This window comes from Cyrtonyx montezumae, unplaced genomic scaffold (genome assembly GCF_038088225.1).
Source record: "Cyrtonyx montezumae isolate F1298 unplaced genomic scaffold, pur_monq_1.0 scaffold_1, whole genome shotgun sequence".
NCBI classification, from domain to species: Eukaryota; Metazoa; Chordata; class Aves; order Galliformes; family Odontophoridae; genus Cyrtonyx; species Cyrtonyx montezumae.
This window is the reverse complement of record NW_027071825.1, coordinates 26,088,923-26,115,557: the sequence shown is the minus strand read 5'-3', so window position 1 is coordinate 26,115,557 and position 26,635 is coordinate 26,088,923. Positions and strand designations below refer to the sequence as shown.

Below are 26,635 nucleotides of genomic sequence, written 5' to 3'. Positions count from 1 at the left end.
AGACATCTGTAAAAAGCAATAAGTCCTCTTTCCTTCCAGAATAAGCCTATGAGTTTTCCAGCTGTTGGCTAAGACAGGTTTTCCTGTTGAAATAGCTTTTGTCTGATGTAAGTCTAAAACAATATGGTTATGGTAACTGGAAATATTTCTTTGTCAGTTCTGTCCTCTCCTAGTTTTAGCTGTAAATCCAAGTACTCCACGGCTGCTTCTCATAGCAGCTGCCTGACTTTTAAAACCTCACAGACTCCTCCAGTAAAGGGCACATTATTGACAAAATGCAGTATTGCTTATGTTCTGTTGGTATAGTGTTCTCCTTACCATACTGTCTGGCTAATTTTCTTTGACCTTCACAGTGGATTCTCATGGTCTCAGAACATGCTCTTGCTTTCCTTCAGAAGTCCTGTCATCCTGAATAATGCAAAAACCAGCCCATAATGTTGATTCATGTGGTTCTTGGTTGCAACCACAATAACAAGGACTGTGCCATATATTTGTCAGCTGACGCCATCCCATATTCACAAAACATGCCTGGAGATCTTTTTTTAGATCTCTGGAGTTTAAAGATTAGCTTATTAGGCATCTCTCTAATGTGTAATTATTCTGGGCTGAATAATACGTTAGCCAGAAGATATGCAATTTATATTCAGTAGACAAGCAAATAAGAGTGTATGTTTAAAAATGAGCTTTCCAGAGCAGTTTTGCAAAAATGACAGTCCTAATGCACTTAAAAGACTTTATATATAAAGTAATAATTTAAATAACTGTAGGGAAAAAAACCAACACAACACAAAACCAAGTGCTGGCTAGTGAAACAGTCCTACTTTTTATCTTAAATGTTGTACTGTAATTCTGTATTTTCTTCCAGTTTTGAGATACAGCATTTTAGAGGAGCCCTGAGAAATGAGTAATGTCTCAGAAAAGGCATATTAGGCTATCTGCTCACTCTTAATTCCAGGGTTGGATTATCTCCTCCAGGTAAATTCCTGTTGCTCTGCACTAGTCATCTTTGAATGAGACAGGGTTTGATGCATGCATTTCTTGCAGGAGGTTCTTCTGAAATAGGATAAGCAGATACTCTTATCAGATCCATGCAGAGATTTGAAATGCTGGAACATCACTGAGCATTGAAACATTTGGTTTGGATCCAGAGGTACTCAGCACACAGGAGATCACTGGCATCCAGCAGTTCCAGAGATACAAGGAGTTGCATCACACAGGTGGGACTGAAAGCGATGTCCCATCAAATCTTTGGATCTTCAACCATGTATATTACCCTTTTAGTGATAGAGGTACTTATAAAAGTGAAAGAATCACAGTAAATGATTTTGATACTGATTCAGAAGAGGCTGTAAGGAGCCTCACACCTGCTGGACTGTAGTCAGACTGTTAGATGAAGCTCACGTTTTGAGAGAGACATGACTGCTTGCAAAATTGGAAAACTTGATGCTAGATCTGAGGCCTGAGTTTCATTGTCCTAGCCTCTGAATTTCTGAGATGTGAAAGAGAGGTGTAACCCGCTGTAAAACCAAACCTTTGGAGCCATAAGATACTCCCCGACTTGCTTATCAGCTCCACTTAAAGCTGAGACCATGTGCTGCATGTTTTTAGCACTTTCTCTCCTGGTGGCCATGTTTTTGCGTTGGAAATTTGAAGAAGTTATGAATCATATTGGTGCTTTCTGTGAAAAACTTCCCAAATTCCTGGCCTGTTACTCTCATTCAGTGTTCCTTTTCACTGTTCTACTTTTTGGTGAACCAAGAGCTGGCTCATTTGTACGAATATGCTGGCTTCATGCAAAACCTCTGGTGAAACTGTTGGTGAAACACTTGCTCAGCAGTGCTTGAAAGGCTGAATAGTGAAGAAGTGATTTTCTGATGTACAAAGAAGTTTTGTTACTGCGTGACTGATCAGAAGAGATGATTGCACTGGACAGCAGAGAAATGAAGAGGTCTTCTGGAGTAATGATAAGGGGAAGGAGTTTCCAGAAGATGAAGATTCAGAAATGTTTGGGAGTGGGGTCATGCTGGATGCTCTTAAGTAGGAGAACACGTCATAGAAATGAATGCAATACAGTGTCATTGGGCCAGATGAAAATGGAAAATGGATTGATGTGGCTTTCCCTGTTATTTTTTTTTCTCAAGAATCATAGAATCTCATTAATGTTGGAGAAGACCTCTAAGATTTCTAGTCCAACTGCCCTCCTACCACCAATATTGGCTGCTAAACTGTGTTCCTTAGTACTGCATCTACACATTTCTCGAGCACCTCCAGGGATGGTGACTCCACGACCTTCCTGCGTAGCCCATACCACTGACTGCTCTTTTGGAGAATAAGTTTTTCCTAATCATAGAATGGCTTGATTTGGAAGGGACTTCAAGGATCATCAGGTTCCAACCTCCTGACGCAGTCAGGATTGCTTGTCATTTGTTCAGGTACTAGATCAGGTTAAAATGATGCAACCTGACCTTAAACACCTCTGGGGATGGGGTATCCACAGCCTCTCTGGGCAGCCTGTGCCAGCACTTCCCCACTCATTCAAAAACTTCCCCCTGACATCTAATCTAAATCTCCTCTCCTTTAGTTTAAAACCATTCCCCCTTCTCCTATGACTGCCTATCTATGTAAAAGGGTTGATTTCTTTCCTGTTTTATAATCTCTAAATATTGGAAGGCTGTAGAAAGATCTGCCTGCAGCCTTCTCATCTCCAAATTGAACAGCCCCAGCTCCTTCAGTTTCTCTTCCCTGGAGAGCTGCTCCAACCTTCTCATCATCTCCATGGCCCTCCTCTGGACCCTCTACAAAAGCTCCACATCTTTCCTGTGCTGGAGACTCTGGACTTGGATCCAGTACTCCAGATGGGACCTCGTGAGAGCAGAATAGAGGGGGACAGTCACCTCCATCGCCCTGCTGGCCACCCTTCTTTCATGCATCCAAGAGTACCGTCGGCTTTCCAGGCTGCGGGTTGCTCATTACTGGTTAGTGCTAAGTTTTTCATCTACCAGGACCCTCATTCCTTCTCAGCAGGTCTGTTCTCACAGAGTTGTCCTCCCAGCCTGTGTACATATCTAGGATTACATCAACCCAAGTGCAAAAACTTGCACTTTGCTTTGTTGACTGTCATTAGATTACCCAAGGGAAGAGGCAGAAGATGCAGCCCGACTTTAAATTACCATCAGAGAACTCAAACCTGACTTGAAATGTGGTTGTGGTCATTGAATGCCAGCAGCTGCTAGAGGAGTTTAGGTTTGGATGAGAACCAAAGGAAGTTCAACTCTGTTGGAGGATGTTTGTGGATACTGGGCACTGACATGGACTCACGGCTGGTTTTTCCATAGTGATCTTACAGGGACTGGGGTAAAAACTGAACATTCTCATAGGCTCTGTGTTCTGCAGTAACCTAAATTAAGAGTTTGGGGAAGGACACAGTGAACAATGTACAGAAATTTCAGAGTACCAACATAACCATTCTGTGACCCTTCTGCTGTAGAAGAAGGGCTGTGCCTTACAAAACCAGAGCTGAACCATCGGTCATACAAAAGCATTAACAGACTGCCTTCAGTGCTCTTACACTGATTGAGGTATCACCATCAGAGATTGCCATAGATAAGAAACCAGGCCATTTTAACACGTTCCAGTTGTGTGCCCTACCTGAAGGTGCTGAACATGTAGATGCACGTGTTGCCACAGGCTGTGCTAGCATACAGACAAGTGCTTTTGGTTTGGCTGTTCGTGGAGGTCCTGCTGAACCCCAAGGCTTACTGTGAATTCCCAGGAGAGCTCTCACCTGCCAAACCATTTCCAAGTAAATCCTTGGGAATGAATTTCCTCTTCTTAATAATAACTTGCCCAGTTGTTTTTCCAAGCCTGGAAGCTCATGTAGTCCTACTGTACAAACACAGTGCTGGAAGAAGGTGGTTTTGATTTGTGTTTTTCCTTTCAAGTTTTTTTTTTTTTTATTGTGTTGTCACAAGCCCTTTTGAATGTAGGAGATAAATGGAGAGGAAATTAGGAAGGAAAGAGCATTGAAATTATGAGACGGATGAACTGTGCCACCGACGACACTCAAACGCCCGTTCAGTGAGAGATACAATAGCTGACTGACACATCTTCATGGGAAATCTTCTCAGAAATTGTACAAACAAGCAGCAGCACTCGGCCCATTGTCTTCTCAGGGATGCTTTCATGGACACTGAAGAAACTGAAATGTGTCCAGGCGGGAGAATAATCGTGTAATGCTGGGCAGCCTGTCAGGTGGCTGGACTGTAACCCCTCGGAGCTTTCTTCCACCCTATAGAAGTGGGGGTTTAGTGAAATCAGAGGGAAGACAGCTTGGAGTCTCTGGCAGCACCATCCCAGCGCAGCAGGCAGCCCTGTGTCCGGCTGGAGCTGCAGTCAGATGCTCAGTGGGGCTCCAGCGGTCCTCTGAGCTATGGCTAAAAATAGGACTCTGAGAAAGAAAATAAATACTTCTCAGCAGTTTGCTGGGACAAAGAGTAATTAGGCCTTAAAACCCAGAGTGGCTGTAAGATGAAGGTGTTGCTTTATATTTGTCCTCTGTTATTCTTACTTGTTTTTACTGAATGCTTTTTCTAGTATTAATTCTGAATTTCCCAGCAGAACGTATGTATTTATTAGTCAGATCTCAACTCTATCCCAAAATCAGAGACATAAAGGAAAAATAAATAGAGTTTAATAGGTTCTTTTAGCTTTGGGTAAACAACAACAAAAAGCAAAATGTTCACATTGTCTCGTTTCCTTCTTTGGAAGTAATGGGATCTGATTTTGGTCTTGCTCAATTTTGTGTGGGAGCAGAAAGGGAAAAGGAGGCCACCAGCAGGTCTCTCATGTTCAGAAGACTCAGACAGCCCGAGGGCCATCTCTTGTCTTCTGTTTGCTGTTCTCTGTTTTCTTTTCACATCTTTTTGTCTCATTTTGTCAGCTTCTGCCGATGGATTGTCCCTGGACTATTCAGCAGGGGCTGCTGGAGCAGCTGTATTGGCTTTGTGAGGGAAGGGAAAGCTTCCTTTGCTCCACTGCAGCTGATTCTGTTCCCTTTGCACGCAGTTCAGGGTTGGACCTCACTGAGCTGAATGTGGGGTGGTACAGCTGGGCTGGCAAGGAAAGCCAGAAGTACGGTATTTCTAAACTAACGTGGACTGTAAAACTTGCTGGGAGGCCTTCATGCGTTGCGGAGCTGCAATTTCCCTCTTCTCCCATCTGTAACACTCACAGGAAGGACTGCTGTAGATGTGGTTTGGTGAGCAGATCCGTGCAATGGTTCCACACTTATGGCTTAGTCTGCCAGCACTGTCTGCTGATGACTTAGAGCAGTGGGAAGCTCCTTCGCACCGAGCACAGGACGAGGTGCCAATGCCTCCTGTCTCTTGCAGAACTAAAGATTCACTGAAGCCATGTGCTTTTGCTGGAGGATGCTGTCTTCTGCAGAGAAGGGTTGCTTTGTAAAGTGGGAATCACTTATTGCATGGACGGTGCTCTGTATGATACTTGGAAGTTTTTCTTTTGTAGTGTGAATATAGTGTCTTTCATAGCATCATTTTTTTATACATCCACTTCTTTCTAAGTATTTAGCAAACGTATTTAAGGGCTTTACTTTTCTAAACAGGAGAATGGACTGTCAGCAAGGAGAACTGGTATGGTTCCCCTTAGCTGAGGCACAGATTCATCCAGTGTTGGGAAACATCTCTTGGAAATGCCAGAGCTGAGAAGCATTTGCCTGCTGATTCGTTTCGTGGCTGACAGCCATTGATCCATGCTGGTCACTGCACGGACGTATGATATGATGAAAGTACCTTCTTGCAGTGTGTTTAATACGTGTGCAAAGCAAGTTGCTCAAAGTCATAATGAATAGCTGTGGCTTTGGCAGGGCAGGCACACAGAATGTCTTCTGGGGTCCTGAAGCTTACAGGAGTTAGATACTGCAGTGCTGCGTAACCACATTTTTGTCTTGCTGTCTTTCTGTCTGTGACAGCCTGCGTTATCCGCTGGTGAGGTGACCGCTTCTGTCTCCATTGCTGGGTGAGACGCACGTCCGTTACGTTTCCCTTCTCATCTTAATGAAGTTTGTAGCGTGACCATCCTTTGTGGTTTTGACTCAGAGTAACTTCCTGTGAAGCTCTACCAGGGATCCAATTTTAAAATCACCTGCTCACTGAGAAAGCAGCGTGTCAGAAGGCAGCAGGAGGAGGGGGATGCTCGAAAGGCTGCAGCAGAAGGACTAGCTCCTAAAAGCTGCTTGAGATGCGATTGATGTCCTCTTAAGGGTTAAGTCTGTGTCTCCTACGGCTTAAAAAGAACTCAGATGAAAAAACACAGAGAAAAGGCTTTGAAACCACTGACCTTCACCAACCAGATTAGTTGAGTACAAAGCATATTTGAGGTTCTTGTGGCCCCCAGGAGCTAGTTTGCGTTCATTCGTCTTGTTAAGCGCCCTGCGGTGCTGCAAAATAAGCCTATAAATACAGGCCCGTCAGACCTCCTTCATGTTGACTTTGACCACGTGTTGGTCTATTTTTTGGTGGAGCATCGCTGCTTCTAACCCCGCTCTCAGTGAAGGACAGATTTCAACCAGCTCAGTGATAAGCTTGTCTGACACAGCATTAGTTAAACCTTGGCTCCTGCCTGACTTGTTTCTGCCAGATTACCCACAGGCCTTGGCCTTTATGTAACTCCTGATTATTACGTTTTTCTTAAATCTGACAGAAGTGGAAAGGCACCTCGTGAAGTGTTATTTCTGCCCTACAGAGTGACCCGGTGATAGGGTGCTGCTGAGTTCCCTGCTCAACGCAGCTCTTGCAGGTCAGGAATCCTGGAGGAGCCGATATCCCCTTGTCCCATTTGCCTTCTGCTTTACTACTGCAGGTTGATGCTGAAGTCGCCTTCCCTGGGCACTCCTATCTTACAGCAGTTGCTCTCATAGAAAATACACTTGTAACACGCAATGGAGGAACTCACATGCTTCTTGAGAGAGGTGTGCCATGAGGACAAAGAGACAGCAATGAAAGTAACCTCCAGAGAGTTTCAGGTTTTAGTAGACATCTGTGCCTGCTTGGAAGATGGGCTGTTAATATAAATAGTGGTTTTAACCATAGATCAAAGGCGTGATGATCCTGTCTGTGAATTTCCTGAGAATAACTTTCTTCATCCGGGTCTGGGTATTTGAAATGAAATATATGAAAAGGTATTTAGGAAGAGCAGGATCACAGTTAAACCACAGGCTGCTCGTGCCATTAGCTGCACAAACCTTTTTGTTGAGCCCACAGGGCTGAGTCGCTCATCGAACTACAAGGTAATCATGAAGTTGCTCGAGAAGACTCTTACAGGTGTCTGAGCCTGTTGAAATCTATGTGCAACTCGGTATAAAATCCTGCTTTACTTTGCAGAGCACTTGATTAAGAGCCAAGCACTCAAGTAAAATTGTGGAAAGGGAGAGCTGTGAGGCAGAAGCAGAGCCTGTTATTTTTGGCTTCTTCTTTACCATGGATCAGATTTGCGTGTGCTTACACACTTGTTTGCTTAGCCTGCCCAGAGAGAGGAGCTCAGCTTTTGGTGGAGCACAGCTTCCACACCCATAACTTCAATGAGCAGAGTGGCAAAAAAATCTGTTTTTAAAAAACACCGTGTTGACTTGCACATCTTCCTGTAGAAAACACGGGCTGAGCACGCAAGGAGCTGAGGACAAGATGATGATCTGATGTAGCATTACATCCTATGGCTTTAGTTTTGGATGACTAAGTGGAATGTTACCCTTGCAATTCAGCATCTGCATTCCAGATGGGTCGATTGGGGAGAGGTGTGCAGGCAGGTTCACTTGCAGCCTTGTGAGTTTTTAATGAGTAGTGTCCCAACAGTATAAAACAAGGCTGAGAGTAAGTAATGGCTTTCTGTATTTTATCGGGTGCAAACAGCACATTTCAGCACGTCTTCACTGGGGGAATAGGGAGCTCCACTGGGCAGCTTCCTGGCTTGGCTGAACAAGTGCAAGCCACGGAGAAGTGGTTCACCCAAAGCAGAACTCAGGATGTGTGTCTGCCATCTCATTTTTCCATAACAGGTATGAAGTGACTCATGAACAATCAGAATACTGCTTCTGTAAATAAAGACCGGACCGAGCTGTGCTTTCAGCAACAATGAGTATTTCCCATTGCCTCCCCTCACATGTGGGATGAAGCACAGGAACATTTGCTAGCTACAGTTTCTTGGTGTTGCCATGAGTGCTGCTCGAGGACCGTGGAAAAATGGGAATCACTGGTAACATCCACTGCACTATTACATGTCCCAGGGCACTGGAAGGTGATAGGCACTGTTACAGGATTTGCTGAGCACTTCCATGGATTTTCTGTTTCCCAGATGTACCTAATAGGTGATGGTGAACGTGGTTTTGCAGGGGCAGCAGGAGCAGAGGCTGTTTCTCCCTCATCACAGCAAGCATCCAGCATATTTCAGAGCTGCCGAGACTGAAATCCAGCTCTGCCAAGCGACGGGGCTCAAGAAAAGCATCACGAACTTTAGACATTATCTCAGTCGAAGGTTGTGTTTATCTTGGCTTTGAGATGGAATTGTCCCATGAGGTGAAGTCTGAAGATATTTTCTTAACTCATTTTCCCTCTATCCTGATAGGCTAGGAGATTTTATGTTTTTTAATTTGTATAGGTGTACGTACATATGTTTAGCAGCGATTGTAAAGCTGTCTACTGATCTTGCTGAGTATTGTTAAGATAGGTGTTGGGCAGAGTGTGCTGCCTGGGTTGCACTCCGTGCTGCTGAGCGTGGGTACATCCCACTGATGTTTTGATATTTCCTCCTGGCAGCCTTGCTGCAGGCCTGGAGAAGAAGCACAAGGACAATGTCCCCATTCACAGCCCCATCCAAAATACCGTTTGTTCCCGCTCTGTTTCAGCACTTGCTTGGTTGAAGTGCTGGCATTCAGCACGTATAATGCTTATTGTTTCTCTTCGGTTATATTTTGTCTAGGATTTGCTTTGATACAGCAAATAAGCTGAGGCTTTTTGCAGTTCGTGTCCCTGGGGGCACCAAGTGTATGTTCCGGAGAGCTTCAGTGCTTTAAGAAGATAAATCCCTCGGCCCTCCAGGGAGATTTGGATCGTTGGTGGTGGTGGTTTTGAAATCCCCATTTCAAAATGCCCCTGCTTGAGGGGCAGCAATGGCAAGTCCTTCCTCCCCTCCGCCCCTCCTTGGCTCAAGTGGAGACCCTTGCAGAGGGTCTTGTTTCCAGCAGGGCAGCTGGCAGCTGCTTCTTGTGGCTTATTGCAGTGATATTCATAAAAACACACCGCGTAACTTGGGCTGAACCTTTGGGATCAGGTACATGCAGGCTTCTGTAAAACAGGAGGTGCAGTGTGAAGCGTTAGGAAAGTTTAATTTGTATTCCACGTCCTCAGCAAAGGGAGAACATCTGCATGTGCAGACCCTTGGGCAGAAATCCTTCTGCCTCCGTCAGTCCTCTGTTTTTCCTGGTCGTAATTCAGTTACATGCAGGCTCCTGCTGGAGGTGGCCATATTTCATGCAGCCCTTCTGCTGCCGCGTTTACACGGGCTGGAGCTGCGCTGTTGCCAGACCAACCAAGAGGGAAAGCTGGCCATGCTTCATATAAACAGCTCTGACTGAGACAGCCACACTAAATTTGGAAAAGAATTAGGGGAACTCATTTTTGAACTGCCCTGGAGTATTATATCTCAAGTTGCCCTGTGTTATCATTTCATGAGAAGAGTTTCTATTACTCATTGCTGTTCCCATCATGTTTATTTCCAGATAGCGTATTTTTATCTTCTGCAAACCAAAATCTTTGAGAGAGATCTGTCGTCAAATGGTGTCCTGAGGCTCCTGCTGCTCTCAGTGCTGCAGCCTCGGGTCCTCTTGCAGTTCATGTGGCATTCACAACCCCATCAAGAAACCTTCCCTTCTCATTGCAAAATTAGCACTGGACAATTCCCATTGCAAAAAAGGCTGGGACAAACCACACAGCGTGTGCTCTTTGACTGTTATTTTGACTGATGACATTCTGTGCAGAGGAGTTGCACATTTTATATTGTGAATGGCATAGTGCCTTTCTTTTGGGCCTTGATATTTGAAGCTGATCTAAGAAATGTTTGTGCTGAAGAGTCACCTTTCTGAGCCAGTTTAGCCATAATTGAAGGACTTTGCCAAAACAGCAGGTATTTCCTTCAATTGTTGGCTGTTGTTCTAGCACCAGAACTTTTTTCCTCATCCCATTTCCTCTACAGGCTTTTACTGCAGGATGCAGGCAGCAACCTCTTGCAGGAGCAAATGAGGTCCAGCATCCCCAGGCCTCAGTGACAGATGAAGAGATGTCTGCAAGGCAGGGGAATGAAATCCCCATGGTGGCAAGCAGTGTAAGCCCTGCCAGCAGCACGAGCATCCTTCTGCTGGCTGGGTCTGTCCACTTCCAGAAGAAAAAGACATGCTGTAAAGAAACTTTTGGGGAAGCTTTGTCTTCATTTGGAAAAGCTGGTGCCTCTGCCTAGAGCAGGCCAGTCAGCAGGCAGGGATTCTGTGCTTTGGCAACACAGGGTGTCCTGCTATTACCCACAACACATCCTGTAATCAGTAGAGCTCAAGGTATCTGGTCTCTTGAAACTGCAGGGCTGGAGTCCAGGCTGGTTTCTGGGTCTGTCTCACAGGTCAGTCCATGGAGCAGAATGGAAGCAGCACGTGCCTTTGGGTTGACATGAAGGCAGCAGACCTGCAGATACTGAAGATGAGGCTCCAAGCCCATCTCTGCACTGGCGTAGTTGAAATGGACTGTGCTGTCAATATTGTTACCAAGCTGAGAGCTGTGGCTGTCTGACTTACCAGGAGACTTCAGTTTTTGAGTGAACAGCAGTGTTTCTGCTCTACCAGAAATCTAGGTCCTAGTCCAGGTTCTGGTTTTTGCATTGCTGCACACTGATTCATGTATGAACGCATGGCTTTAACTCCTAGCTTTGTTTCCCTGTTTCCTTGGTAGGGTTAATGAGTTAATTACTTGTAAATTGCTGTAAGGTTCCCAGAAGTGAGATCCTCAATGTGTTTATTGCTGTCATTGCTACTGATGAGATCTTGATCATAGCAAGACAATACAAGATGAGCGTTTCACTCAGCATGGCTAAGTGTCTGTTTACAGTAAAACAAAGAAGGGACTTCTGTGCCCAAGCCTAGAAAACATCATTTGCAAGAGTTGTCAGTCAGTATTAAAATCTGATTACGTGATAAAATTGGCTTGCATGCCTAAACACTATCCACTATGTAAACACTACCCGCTATCACTTGTGATTATGTTTCTCTGTAAGGCTTATCAGCTTGCAGGCATCCACTGCTCCGTGGCACTGTGTCTGTGGGAGAGGCAAAGATAACATACTTGAGTTATGTTTTGCCCATTTCTGTCACTTCTGGAACAAGAAAAATCTGTGCTTGTGGTATCTGAATGCATCTGTGAGGGTTCCCTGACCTGCTGGGCCGCAAGTGGGCAATATTTTGGGTTGTGTGGTGAAAACTGCTTTGGTTCTGCATTACACCTGTTAAATATAACTAATCTTTATTTCTGCTTCAGGAAAAACAGAGGCCATCATAAAAAACTTCAGCCCGCACTACAAACGCCAGTATGCCGTGGCTTTCTGCAAGCACGTGCAGGATGAGCTGGAGCAGCACCGCAATTCCCAGTCCCAGTTCCTGAAAACCAAGGTGGGAGGACACATAAGCCTGGCCCCAGCCTGAAGCTGCCTACACCTTTGCTCTCCTGCATTAAATAATTAATGTAAAAACTTAATTAAATAAGCCATTTCGTAGTTGTAATGTATGAAAAACATGAACTGGAAGTGCATCGGCTACCAGCTGGGCTTGGTTTTCTTGTTTTTCCCAGTGTTGATGCCCTTAAGTAAAGTTAATAGGCGATACAGGTACTCAGAGCTTCTAAAAATCAAGCTTGAAATGCTTATGAATTTATTTAGATGTTTCCATATATAAAACTACATCATTTTAATGCTTCAATATAATGAAAACTACTTGGGGGAGACGTTTTATAAGGGCATGTAGGATAGGACGAAGGAAGTGGCTTTAACTGGAAGAGTGTACTTCTAGAATAGATAGTAGGAAGAATTTATTTACTGTGAGACCCTGGAACATGTTGCCCAGTGAGGTTGTGGATGCCCCCTCCCTGGAGGCATTCAAGGCCAGGCTGGATGGAGCTGTGAGCAACCTGGTGGGAGGTGTCTCTATAGGCAGAGAGTTGTAATCAGTTGATCTTAAAGGACCCTTCCAACCGAAATCATCACAGAATGGTCCCATGGAAGTACAAATCTGATTTTTTGACTGTGTTAAAAATCGTGGATTTCTGATGCTCTTGAAATGCACAGAGAAGAGCAGTGAGGTTGGGGGTAGAAGGTGGCCTAATAGAAAAGCATCATCTTTCAAAAAGGTGCATGCCAGTTATAAGATCACACTTGCAGAAGTGAAATATATGTGAAATAGTCAACTCTTTCATAATAAATAAAGCAAAGCTTCTCTGCTGCCTCCTCATCAAGAATTTGGTTACTTCTGTAGGATCTGTCTGATTCAGACGTGTATCCCTCCCACTTGTGTTTGAAGGCACTCATAGTGATCTTATGGAAACGTAGAAATGAAAAATTTCAAAACGGTCCAGAGTCATTTCACATCTAGAAATTCTCTTTGTAGCCCAAGTCGGAAGCTGGGACCGTCCTGTACGAAACAGAATTGCTGCATTTTGCTGAGGATGTGAAGAAGTGGAAGGACAGATATGTCGTTATCAAAAATGACTACACTGTGGATTACTATGAGACCAAAGAGGTAAACGTTTCTTCCTGTTATGTTCTTATGCTCCCCAAGAGGCTGAGATCTGAGCAATTTGTTGCTGCTAGTGCCTTTCTTTTAGCAATAGATGAAATGTCCTAGAAAGGCTGCTCCAGCCTTGCAGCCTTGGCTGGGAACTTCACAGGGATGCCTGAGGGGCTGCTGAAATACCTTTTATTGGTCACAGACATTTGCAAAACATAGCAAGTCACTTAGACAGCTCTTTGAACCTTTGCATATCACAGAGCACTTCTTTTTTGTACGTGATTATAATACGTCAACAGGTTTCCACAGTTTGGTTTTAAATAGAAATTTTTATGTTGCTTCAGTCTGGGTACAGTGAAGACTTCTGTTTGGCAGCTGCTGTGGTCAAACTAGTCCTGGCTGACAAATCAAACAAATGTAGCTTAGCAGAAAATCCCATCCTTTTCCCCTCCCTTCTGTCCCTAACTCTTCACTGGGGTTGATGAGCTTTGAAAGGTCTTTTCTAAGTATGTTTTTTACTTAAAAATGTTTTATTCATTGGATTTGTCAAGTCTATATCTAACATTCCACCTGACAAAAACCTTTTCATTTGAGAAATGTGTACATTAGCTTTGTAAATGAGTAGTTTATGCTTTCCCTCTCCTTAAGTCTCGGTATTGACTCCCTCTGTTGTGATTTTCCAGGCATACCAGAAAGGACTCAGCCCTAAACATCATACTGTTCCTGCGGGAGGCAAAGTACTGACTCTAGAAGAAGATTACAATTTGCTGTCTGATAAACATTTTCCAGATCCTGTTGGTAAGCCTTGCTAAACGTTGAACTGCCAAACCTCAGCCTCTTTTCTTTACAGAAGCCACATCTGGACAGACTTGGGGCTAGGCTTTAAAGTAAGCTCACAGAAGATGCACAGAGTACATTTTCTAAGTCAAAACTTAATCCCAGAGTGGACATACACAAAAGATGCCACGAACTGAAATGTTTAGAGAAATGCTGGCTCTGTATTTTTCCAGTGTCCCTATGCAAACCCTCCGGAAGGTGTGCAGAAGTGGGGCAGGAACTACAGCACTATTGTTCCCAGCTTTGTTAATATTCCTGGATTATTTGTTTCCATTTTTAGATACCAGCTGCCTGTGTTGATTCACTGATGGTGTGTCCCACAGAGATGACAGGAAGGTTGCTGTTTCTGGATTTGCTGTTTCTGCAACAGGAGTTACAGGGTTTCTCCCTGCCCCCTCCCCAGACCCTGAAGACAGAGAAAATTCAGGGCTTTAGGGGCTTAATCTCTACATGATGTAGAGTCAAATTTGAAAAAGGATAGGAACAATGAGAAGATTTCTTTTTTTTTTTTTTTTTGAAGTTCTGTCTCATACTACTTAAAAGTTATGGCTGCTGGGAAACATTCCTGATTTCCCCTTTCCCAAGACAGTCCTGCTCTGACCATCCTGGTGTAGGATGGTGAGAAGCTGGCACGGGGCAGCAGAGCTTGGAGATGTCCTCAGCTCCAAGAGGAGTCAGGGATGAGCAGCGTGGAGCAGCCCAAGGCCACTTCAGGCTTCCCATGGCTCCCCCTCTGCACAGTTTGGCTCAGTTACTCTATTACAACCTTTCTGCCCATTTGTGAGATGCAGAAGACTCACCAAGATGAACCTCTTTTGTGTCTGGATGCACAACACTGAGAAAAAGTTGGTGTTGTACAGCATCCCCTGTGCACAATGGCTCAGATCAGGATGCAGCTACAGTTACTTCTTGATTTCTTTGCTTCACCACTAGGGATTGAGGTGACAATCCTGTATGAAAACCTTGGGCTAAGGGAGATCACCACTGTTCCTTCACAGTTTAATGCATTTCCATGTGGAAGACCATATGCTCCTTTATGGTCTCTGTGTGGAAGAGACCAGAGTTGTCCAGTAACCTACTCACTTGCCATGGAAAACCTCCTCCCTAGCAGTTACAATCCAGTAAAATATTTATATTACGTTCCCAAAAACACATGATTTGTGTCTATCTTGAATACAAAACAAGAAGAGAAAAAGATCCAACCCCTCAGAATTCATCAGATTTGAAGTTGAGATGTGTTCTGTGTAGGTCTGAGTGAGAAGGAAACAGCTCAAGCCTTCGTTCAGCTTCCAAGGGAGTTCCCAGTGTACCTGTGGCAGCCGTTCGCCCGACACAGCTACTACTGCTTCCAGGAGCCAGAAGCTCAGAGGCACTTCAGCGCGGTGCTGAGTGACTGCGTGAGGCACTCAAACTACGGTGAGTGCAGAAGGGAGTTCTTCCTGAGCCTTTCCTACCCTGGGAGAGATTTAAATAGGTGTCATAGTTTAAAAGAAGGAAAAATACTATGTGAAAATGTCTTACGAAAGGTGTTTCAGTTTTCAGTGCCTCGAGGTGTGCATTAACATACCCATTTTCCAGCTTGCTGGGAGCTAAGTTAGGTTGGGTTTGAGGTGCACTGTAGGAAACTCAAATAGAAGACTTGGGAATTGCTTTGAAAGCAGCATTCCCCTTTCTGTCAGTTCAAGCAAAACCAGTACCATGGTACAAAAGCATAGGAGATGCTTACTAAACTAAACGTGGTATGTTAAATTCTCACCTGTGTTTGCAAGCTGGACAAGGGTAGCACAGATCTCCTGGACCATGTCTGTAAAATGATGAGGGAATGCAGTCTTCCACTGCATTTTCTGATGTCTTCTACGTACGTCACCCAACAAATGTTCTGGTTTTGTTGGGTGCTGAGATAAGCCTTGCATGTGGGATGTGAGCTGTAAGGCATGGGCTGAATTGTTTGCACAAAGGTATGTTCTAAATCTCACTTTCTGGGTACATCAGGCTAGAAGTTTTGTAGCCTGGTTGTTGTCTAAAACAAAACAAGTTGTGCCTTGCCAGGATTATAAAAATAACACTTCCCATTCAACTGGAAGAGCATTTATGAGTTGGAACCTAAAAAGAAACACTTCTTTGTTTGGGTGAATGTGATCTTTTTCCTTTGAGCTGACCTGTTTCTCTATTGGTGTTTGGGCCCTTGCATGCCTGTAGTGTTGGTTTCAAGTCCCATCTGCTCCTGCTGCCTTGGGTTGTAGATGAGAACACAGGAACATCTCCAAGAATTTCATCTACTTGGGCCTGAAATCCCATGCTTGTGGATAAATGAATTGAGAGTACCTCGTGTGTTAGGTCTGTTTTGCTCACAGCAGTTGCTCCCTGTGATGTTTTCAGCCATCACTTTTGTCTCCTGGTCATCAGCTTCTCCCTATTAACCTCAGACAGTTGTCTCACACTGTCCTCCCTGGATTCTTCTCAATTGCCTTCTCTCTTCTCTTATCTCCACTGCCGAAGATATCCCTGGTCCCCTTTAAGACTGCATTCCCACATTGAAAACATACATTGCCATACTTGGAGGCAGCCCCCTAGGATGCTCAGTGATGGGTACTGTGCTCAGTGGTGGCAGGTACTGCCTTGGCAGGACATGCAAGATTTCCAGCCCTGCACTCACCAGGTGCTGTCTGCTCCCCTGGCATGCTCTGTGCCCCCTTTTCAGTCGAGAAGGAACACACTTTCATCTGGCACTTCCATATAGTTCAAGTCTGTAGTCTCAATAAATACGCCTTGCATAGCTGGCAGAGGAACCCGCATTCCCCTGACATGCCCAAAGGCAAAGCCTGCTCTGTGATTTATGGTCCTGATTAGTCTGATTTCAACTGTGATCACACAGAAAGTGCTCTGGACTTTGGAAAGTCACCCCTTTTTTCCTCACCAGGGTTTGGTAAGAAGATGGGGATATAATCAAGTTTTCCTGGCACCGTCAGTCTTCCATGACTTGAATCCTGTTTGTGAGATTTGGGTTTTTCATTTCCCTCTTCTGGAACAAGTGTAACAGGCTTGACAAGGCTTTTGGCAGCCTTTTTTCTATATTTTTTTTCCCCTTAAAGTTCAGCACATCACTCCAGGGGACAATTCTGAATTGGCAAAAGCTGGGACTAGATGACCTAACAGGTCTTTTCCATCTCCAGTGCCTGCAAGTCTGTGCTTTATTATATTTCATACGGCTCAGCTGCTGCTCATTTATGCATCTGTTCCAGGATTTGTCCCTCTCAGCTTTTTCTGTGGTCAAGTTATTCTCCAACCCGAGTGACACTGGAGTACCTTTATCAACACTCCTCCTTCCTGTCACACTATATCTTCTCAGCAGACCAGGAGATAAAGACAGTCTGGGTTAAGACCTGCTGTTCCACTGGTAAACTTGAAGAGGTTTTTCTGGCTAAGGAAATGGGACCCAGCATTTTCTTGATTTCTTGGGCTTGTACCTTGTGCTAGAAACCCACGTGCTGTCAACGGAAAAATGATCACTGACCTCAGTGACCCTAACTCTGCTCTAGAAGTGAAAAATCCTCCCAGTTTGACTGCAGAATATAATTTAGTGGGATGAGGAGCAGCAGCCAAGGCAACACTCTCCACTTCTCTTCCCTGCCAGGGCAGATTTGGCAAGGGCAGGAGAAAGGCAGATGTAATGTCTGATCAGAAGGTGCCTTTCTGTCTTTTCTGTAAAATAGCACTAGAAGTTCTGGAAAGGAATGTATCTCACTGGGTTTCAGCCACAAATTCAGAGGAGTTTTTAGTTAAAATCTCTCTCCCAGGAAGCAGCATTAAATGCTGCTTCTTTCTGAACACAGACCTCAAGTGAATCAGCGTGTGGTTTTGACATGGGAGCTGCCCTGGGATTCAACCATCAACTCTTTTCTGAGTCTCTCTCTGTAAATAACTGGTCCATCCTGTGTTTCTGGGTTTTCTGGTCAGAGCTCATGGTCAGAAGAATAATTACAAAAGCGGTTGGATTTAGTGACTGCTGCTTGCAGGTATGAGTCAGATACATGTGATGTGGGTTTTTCCTTTCCCTTTGTATTTCCTGTTTTGTTCAGCTTTCTTTTATACTAATTGATAATGATTTGCAGTTCAATGAGACGACGGTTTCCTTCATTAGTGGTGGAATGAGTAGATGTTCTTCACCCTTCTTCAGTACAATTCAGGTAAAATAAATCAAACAAGCTTAAAAATGTACCTGAACCAACCAGGACCTGATTGATCATGGTGCTGAAATTATTCTAGGTGAACAGGATGTGTACGTAAAGCTTCCTCCCCTCCAAACTGTCCAGCTTTTACTAATACCTTTGTAATTAAAGATGTCAGTGTGCTGGGTTAACGTTGTATGCAGCTCTGAAATGCTGTAATTCATTTCTCCTCGAGTTTTATTACCTAAAGCAGAGGTTATGAGGCATTGTAAGGGGCATCTTTGCTGATTACAAAGCTTTTTGGCTGTTGGAAATGAAAGGGTGAGTTAAATTAGTTAAATGAATTGAGTATGCCTATAGAAAGCTAATGTTCAGGGGAGGTCTCTAAATATAGAGCATGGATCAGCCAAAGAAGTGCTCATTGCTAAAGAGGCTTTTTCAGTGCCAGCAAATACAGAGTAATAATGTTTGGTGGTGATTCTTGATAGAGACAATTCCACATGCAGAGAAGACACAGATCTCTGGCCCAGTGCTACAGGGTTAAGCTTTCAGCATTTGTTAGTCTGTTCCTTGTGCTGTAAAACACTTGCAGTGGGTTCCCAGGGTAATCATAATGCCTTCATTGTTTCTGCAAAACCAAAAACTAAAAGCTTAACATGACACATGTGCCAAGTCAAAAAATAACCATCAGAAAATGATGCCTGTGACTAAAAATACATACCCTAATACCATTTTCATATCAGTTTCCTGATAGAAGGGACAACATGAAGTGGAATTTTATGCCCATAATACCATTTTATAACTTTCTGTCACAAAGTTTTGCCTTAATTTATTCTTAGGTTGACCAGGAGGACCTTTCACTGCTACTTTAAAGCCCAAAGAAACAATGTGAAACTGCGACATGGGAGTCAGGGTGGGTGGGAAGGAGTAGGTTCTTCCCCAGAGGGTGGTGGGCATGGGACAGCCTCCCCAGGGCAGTGGGCACAGCCCTGAGCTGCAGGAGTTCATGGAGCCTCTGGACAGTGCTCTCAGACATAGGGTCTGAGGTTTGGGTGGCAAGCATGCACATCATCTGTTTGCTGTTATCTCCGTGATCCTTCCACTTCCATCCACTGTTTGGTCTTTCATTCTCTCTCCATCCCCATTTTCTTTTTGGAAGGCACAGCAGTGGTGAGAGCTGCAGCCCTCACAGTTTAGGTGAAGTGGGCATCTCATTCCCATCAGTGAAACACTGTCATTGCCAGAATATCAATTATGAGGGAAGTGCTCAAAATATTGAGAGCATTCTCATAATTACTGTCCTTCATTTTTCAGTCCTTTACATTTGCATGCCCTATAAATCAGACAGAAGTTTCTCCTCAATGTTTCTTTCATTGTTTTGCCATTTTATGAGGTCTTTTCCTTTCCCTCTGTGAGGTTGTAAGCTACCAAGTTTCACTTGGTGTTTGCTGTTAAAAGAGAAGAAACCCAACCGGTTGGTGCTGCAGTGCAGGGAAGTCTGCATGATGAGAAGGAAATTACAACTAGCTAATCTGGGGAGATGCAGTTTCACTTCTTGTTTTGATATTCTTTCATCTGGTTTGATTTCACATCTGTATCTTGATACACCATCATGGCACAGGAAGCTAAGAGACTTTCGTGCAGTCTCTGATTAAGCCACAAATTAAAAAAAAAAAAAAAGAGATAAAAAAATAAAGAAGTCCCATAAATACATGCATTAGGCAAGGGATAAATACAACATTTCCTTTTAAACTTATGCTGGGCATTCTGGCACAGCTTGGCTACAATAGCAGAACTGAGACACCATCAGATTTTTTCGTCCACCTCTACTGTTCAGGGTTGCAAGTGGCTGGGCCCACATTTCCTTTTTCAGCTCTAAATGTAGCTGACAGGTGTTTTTCTCATAATTATTTCTGTCGCTCAGGCACTGTGTGTATGTAATACATTGGGTTTGCCAACCCTTGGGCTGCAAATTGAGAGCAATTACTGAAGTGTTGATAAAGACTGAGATGGTGACATTAAATGCTCTAGCTGAAGATAAGGTTGGCTGTATCAGTGGAAATACTGTCCTCCTTAGCCACTTTTCTCTCTTTGCCTTTTTTTTTGCATGCATCTCACTGTCCCCTGAACCTGGCTCGATACTGCTTCATCTTCATCCCTAAAAGCATCTACCACGAGTGCAAACAGGACTTGGAAGAGGTTTATGAGTCTTCTTGTTGCAAATAACTGGGTTGGCTTTTCTCCTCTGGAGAGGGCAGGTGAAGAAAGTGTAGGCAGTACTCAGTCCTTCACCTGTCCAACTCAGACCTGGAGCTTGCTTCTTGACTTCTCTCCTGCAGCTCCTGCACTTTTGTTAATTCAATTGCTTCAAGGTTAACAAGGTGAGGTCTCCTTTACTCCACCTGAGTGGCTCAGACAACGGTTGAGCTATTCTGTGTCTCTCACTCAACCCACGAGCCCAAATCAGAACTGGGGTGTAAACATTGGTGGGAGTATCAGCACCATCACGACATACAACCCCTCTTAGCTATAAATACCTCTGACAGGACCTGTGAGGTGCTATAAAAAAGCACATGAAATGTTTCAGAACACAGTTTAGAAGTGGCTGCATGATTTGAGGTTATTTTTTCCTTATATGGGGTGTCGTTGGTCTCTGACATCAGTTCCTTCAGTCAGCATGGCTTTGGCTTTGCCAGTATGCCTCACTTGCTTGTATCGTGGTTGGGCTTTTCAGCCTGTGGGAGGTATATTCATTCTGAAGTACCAAGATGATTAACATGAGTAAAATCTTAATTGAAGTGATGTTCTTGCTGCGTACGTCACCTCCCACTGCGGTCTGATCTTTTGTTTTGAGGGCAGTACAAGGCAGGAGGTGGTGCAGAAGAGGCAGTGTCTTTGCACCCACCTCCTGAGCCTTTCTTAGTAGCTGTGAAGAGACTCTCTGGTGCAGGAGGAAGGCTGTATTTGGGCTGCGGCTTCAAAGGTCAGTAGTAGGAAAATGATCATCTTCACCAGGAGTGGCTTGTAAAGCACTTGGGGACGATCAGAGATGGATGATGCTGTGGTTTAGGCTGTAAAGCCCCAGGGTGATGCTCCCAGCAGAGAGAGATGCTGCTTTGAGTGATTTTAACACATGCTGCGAAGCAATCATCTGAAACTCTGGTGTAATGTTCTCTAAGGGAACTTGCACTGCAAAACTTTATTTGCTATAAATACGGAGTATTATTGCAGGGTTGTATCCTGTTTGGAAATGACCTCATCTAGCTTCTGTTAGAGGTTAGCAGTTTTGTACCACGTGATCTATGAATAATATGATAGCACATAGCTCTCAGGAAAACACCAGAGCTGGGAGATTGATGCTTCTCAGACCCAAGCTGTTAGACTTCACTTCCAAATCAATTTAGGATAATAATATGACAGGATTCACTTAGTGAAACTAAACGGTGTGTCCTTTCATTCAGAGATATATCTCTGGGGTGCTGTAGCTGCTTACCAGCCCAGGGCAAGCTGTCTTCCCCTGAGGTGCAGTTCCCTAGTCCTCATCTCCCTGTGTTCAGGAAGATGAATTAACTTGGATTTTCTTAGCTCTTGGGTGAGGTTCTGTGGGTTGGGACCGTTTCCTTTGATTTTTATGAGTCAGAAATGTTCAGGACCTCAGCTTTTGGAGATTATGGCCATTGCCTTTCTTACCTATTTTCTGAAATACTTTACAAGCAGCAGTTCTTGAAATACGCTAAGAACTCAGGTGACTTCTTTTTTGCCATCTGATAAGGAGATGATGGCTTGCTCATGTTCACCCGTGAGTAACAACTTCTGGGCCTTGGCCTGTTCTCTGTGTCTTGTCCATTACCATCTGTGTGATGATATCGCTCGTTCACCACCTAGGGGAAAGTTTCTCATCATTAACAGAAACTGGATGAGCAGCCAGCAGTAACTGCTGCAGTTCTTACCCAGAGCAAATAAACCCTAGGCTGGTATTCTCTGAAATACTAGAAAAAAATGCTACTGCAGGAAACCTGTACTAAACGAATCGTTCTTAGAAAGGGAAACTGTTCTTTATCACGCTCGTTCATTTGTATCTGATAGGCATCGTGGTGCTGGGAGGTTGGCAGGATGATTCTTTAACTGCAGAAGCATCTCTGATTCCCCAGCATTCTCCACATGCTTTCACCCAAATCTGTCAGCAGCTGGCAGTGTATAACAGCTTTCTTTCAGGTGCCACTACGAGAGCTGGCAGTGTCCTGCTTACTGAGATGGCTAAGATGCCACACTTCTGGAATATAACAACCTTTTCTTTCTGCAGCCTCCCTCTGCTTTGGGATGGATATTTTCTTTTTTCACCAGCCTTTGTTTCAAAAGAGCTAATTTTTAAAAGAAATTCAATTGGAAATTTGGTGTATATGTATATTATTATTAAAAATCGTTTAATGGAAAGCAGAGAAAACACAACAATCTAAATGCGTCTGAAAGAAACAGATGCTGGAGTGAGAGAAGAATGACTTGGAAGGGCAAGAGAACTGGGAGAAGTTTGAGCTGTGTATCTTAGCACAGAATCTGTTCTGTTGAGGCTGATGTCCAATAGAAACAAGAAGTGGTGGAAGCACCATCTTCTGAGACTGCCAAAATCAAAGGTAAAACACTGAAATCCCAAATATTTTTCAGCGTTGTACACATCCTACTGTTCTCTTGACAGCCTCCCAAGCAGCACAGCCCTTCACCAGTTCAGTAGAACCAGAGATTGTTCTTGTCCCAGGAAGATGCTACATAAGGGTATCAGAAAGAAAGAACTGCAAGGCACTGCCATCATCTAAGCCAAGTTTATGGGAGCTGTTGAATCACAGCCTGAACCACTGCTGGATCACCTGAGGTGAGCACTGAGTCAGCTGCAGGAGCACAGGTGAAGGCGATGCACTGTGTGAGCAGAAGGGGTGCAGTCTGGCTGCACCTCTCCCAGACCCCATTAAGGGCTGACCAGCACTGGGGAGTTCCAGGTGAACCTTGACCTTTGGTGACAGATGAGCCCTTCCTAATTTATTGAGTGTCTTTATACCATCTGGATAATCCATCCAAAAGTATACTGTAAAAGTATACTGTCTATCTTCATTACATTGTTTGGGTACTATCCATTCAGGGTATTCACCCTACATCACCCTACACCACGTTTTCACCAAGTAGATGAAGGAGCAAGAATACATTACTGCGGGGTTGTACAAAATTTAACATGGTTTCTAATTTAATTAACTAAATCAGTAAGGAAGTAGGGAAAAGCCAGGCAAGGCTGCCTTTTGACTGCACCACTATCACTTATAAATACTGCCACAGCTATTATATTGCTTGTCGCTGACTGTGGCATCAACCACAGTTACCTGCAGGAAGAACTGAGGAACCATGTGGAAAATAACATTCACTGACTGCAGAACCATCCCACGTGCAGTTCTCTGGCATGGGAACATGCACAGCTGTCTGTGCTGCAGGAGGCAGAGGGAGCAGGGTGGACTGCTTCTGAGTTTTGGATGTCAAATGATGGGTGGTGTGTCAGAATCAGCATGTCTTTAATTAAAACCTGTGCTCTGTGAGCTCAGGCCTCTGGATTCTGGTTCTTCTTCTTCTGTGGGCCTCAGCTATTTGCTAAATGTCAGCCAAATGCTTAGATTGCTCTCGGTGGCCTTCGCTAGCTTTGGTAAAGTACTTTATCCACAGCCTGTACACCCCTTTATTATTATTAACAACAAAAGTAATAAATCTGTAACAAAAACCCATAAGGGAGAGGGGTATTTACTGAATTGCAGTCGGGGCACTCCCTCCGCTGGTGTTGAAGAATGGCATGCACAGTTTTTACACATCATAAAATATCCTGACTGCAGCTCCTTGGCTCTCGGAGCAGCCTCACTCTGTAACGCTGCTGCATCCAGAAATGAGCGAGGCCCGGTTTGCAGGAGGGATGCAGGAGGGAACCGTGAACTGTTGGTGTCTCAGCGGAGCAGATCACCCCATAAATTGTGGGAGGTGGAAAATTCTTGCTGTCTGGTTACCACATCTGACCGCAGTCCCCCCAGGAGCTGCGGAGACGTTTCCCTGAGCTCCCCAAACACAGCCTTTGCCACGAGGCTGTATGAGAAGAACAGAAATGAGCTGTGCTGCTGCTTACATGAAGACTTTGCTTGTCTACGTTGCACTCGTTAAGGGAGTAAACACTAAACCATGTGTCCTCAGACACCTATCCCTGTTCCTGTGGAGTTGACCATTGTGCTCTCCTTTTCAGTGCTGCAGCAGTGAGCCCTATTCGTAACGGTGATTGTCTGGAGGGCTGCACAGATTCAAGTGGGTATTGAAACGTGGTTTAACATTCAGCATAGCAGGCTAGGGGGTGTGTTATTAAAGAGGCACCTCCCTTTGATTGTCATTAGGGAAATCTCCATCTGAGTATTGTCCAATGCAGTAGCGTGTGGTACATGCAGTTAAGACACTGAAGTCTGTGTTGAACACTGATTTCCTATCGTCCAGGTTTGCTGAAAATCCAAACTTTCAGTGCTAGGCAGCAAAGCCCAAGGCACTTACTGCCTCTGATAACAGGAACCTCCCATGTTTGACTGGTGTAGGACTGGCCGATGTGTGACACCAAGTGGGACTGAGAGCAGCAGGGCTGCTGGTCCCCACTGCTGCCTTTGGGCCACGCGTAGGAGCCTGGGGCTGAAGGCAGCCCCTGTTACTGCCTGTGTGAGCAGGCTCCTGCTGGGTGGCACCAAGGAGCTGCAGTGGGTAGCAGGAAGAGACAGAATTCTGATGGTGGCCCAGGCATTGGAAGTGGCCAAAATTGGGAACGGGACTTTCTGTGTTAGGGACTTGATGCCAGGACTTCATCTGTGCCCACTGCACTCCTAGTGGGTGTTGAGGAGCCTGGACCTCTGTGTATCGTTTTGATCAGGGAAGGCTTAAGATTCATTTTTGGAGGGATATACAATGAGGAGGCTCAGGCCCACAGGCAGCTTTCTGCAGCTCTGAAAGCACTGTGGGGAGATGCATAAAGTCACGGTGTTTCCAGTTGCCCTTCCTTCTTTTCAGTAGGAGCTTTGCAGCAGTTACTCTGTGAATGAACTGCTTCTATGTTATGTTTATAAAAGGAGTGCATTGTTCGTGGTATCTTATCTGTGTTTGTTATTTGAATTAGGCTGCACACTGGGGTATGAAAATAGAGTCTCTGTGTGGCTTTTCTTATTTCGAAAAGAAGGAGACCAAACAGAATTTTGTTTTGCTCTCCACAAATAAGCAGATGTTTTATCCATTAGCAGCTGGAGAAGCTGCCTGGGGACCTGTCCAAGTGCAGACAAGCCTGCGTTAAGCACGTAGCATCAGTCTGGGTGCCCATAAAGTCTCACTGGTGTTATGCTGGCAGACATTCAGTAAACTTTATGGCTTGCAATGTTGCTGAAGATTTATTTGCTAACTGCTTTTTGTCCAGTGACAATTAAATGTTTCTTGTGTCTGGCTGTTCCCTTCATAAAGAGCTAGAACATGAAGGTGAAGCTAGAGGCCTATATGTGTGCACTTCAGAAAGGAGGCCTAGCAAACAGGCTAGCCAAAGGAAAAGGACTTTATTCTGTTTGGAGGAGGGCAGCAGCTGGGCCAGGCAGAGGAGAATAAGGTACATCACACATACAGGGCAGATGTTTCCAGTTCTTTATGGCTGTGAAAGCTGTGTGTATGACACAAGCAAGAGAGTGGATTGAGATAGTACAGCGATTACTCCGTGGAAAGAAAAGTGGTCAGTGTTAAGGTGTGCCTGTATGTGTAGAATGCATAATGCAGTGCTGTAAGCCGGGTTAGCTTCAAAGAAACCTGGAACCAGTGGTGAGAAAACATTGCACCAGCACGTGACCCCCACACATGGTGTGGGAGTTGGAGGACCCTGACATGCTCCGGGTTCTGCAGCAGCGGGTGCAGATCCCTCACTTGTGGGGAAGCCCCAGAGGGAGGCACGCTGTCCTTCTTGTCCTTTCTGCAGATGAACAATCATTTCTGACAGGAATTTACCACCTGCCCTGCTTGCAGCTGTGGTTTCTGCTTCTGTCTCCCAGGTGCCATCCCCTCTCTTGCAGGAAAGCAGGGCTACCCAGCAGCTCCCTCACTGTTTGCATTGCTTTGCCCTGCTTGGCTGCCAATCTACCCGCAGCCCTCTAGCCTTTCCACAAACTGCTAGTTGTCTTATCCTGGTTCTTCCCTGCTGAAATCCTGCAGGATGTGCTCTGCAGCTCTTTTCAGCTTGGTTAGAATTCCCTTTTCTTGATAAACTTCCCATCAGTGTGCCTCTTGTGTCCATTGCCAGCAGCTTCTGCACAGGCCAACTCCGGATGCTTGCTCAGTGTCCTATCTCTGATGCAATCCTTTCCTCCTATGGAAAGTGAGAGAAATTGCTTACATTAAAGCAGTGACAGAAGGCCTCGAAGGATAAAGCTGCCTTTCTACTCTGAGATGTTTTTATTTTGCAGTAAGACTACTATAGCATTCTGTTTACTGGCATAGGAAAGAATGCGTGATTTGGGATTTTGTGCTCCTTACAGCCTGATGCTGTTCCCACGAACTATTCAGATGAATTGCTCTTGGTTTTTTAGCACCTCCCTCCCACTTTTCTGTGAGTCAGAAACAGTGAGAACCCAGCACTCCCTTGAGCATGGAGTTTAAAAGAGGGGAGACTTGTCAGCGCTGGCGGGTCCGAGGTGCAGCCCTTGGGATGCGCTGCTGTCCCTTCTGGTTAGGAGGGAGCACAGCTGTGAAGGAACAAAACATGTGAGTCATGATGGGA

General features: G+C 44.7%; 1 protein-coding gene across 1 annotated transcript in view; it reads left to right on the top strand.

The window, feature by feature from the left end:
* Positions 1–26,635, top strand: part of NIBAN1 (niban apoptosis regulator 1) — a 49,410-nt gene that overhangs the window by 9,670 nt on the left and 13,105 nt on the right. Inside the window, exons 2-5 of the mRNA XM_065745455.1 lie at positions 11,589–11,719; positions 12,710–12,841; positions 13,513–13,627; positions 14,915–15,082. Of these exons, the coding sequence (XP_065601527.1) occupies positions 11,589–11,719; positions 12,710–12,841; positions 13,513–13,627; positions 14,915–15,082 (546 nt within the window). The remainder of the gene's footprint in view (positions 1–11,588; positions 11,720–12,709; positions 12,842–13,512; positions 13,628–14,914; positions 15,083–26,635) is intronic.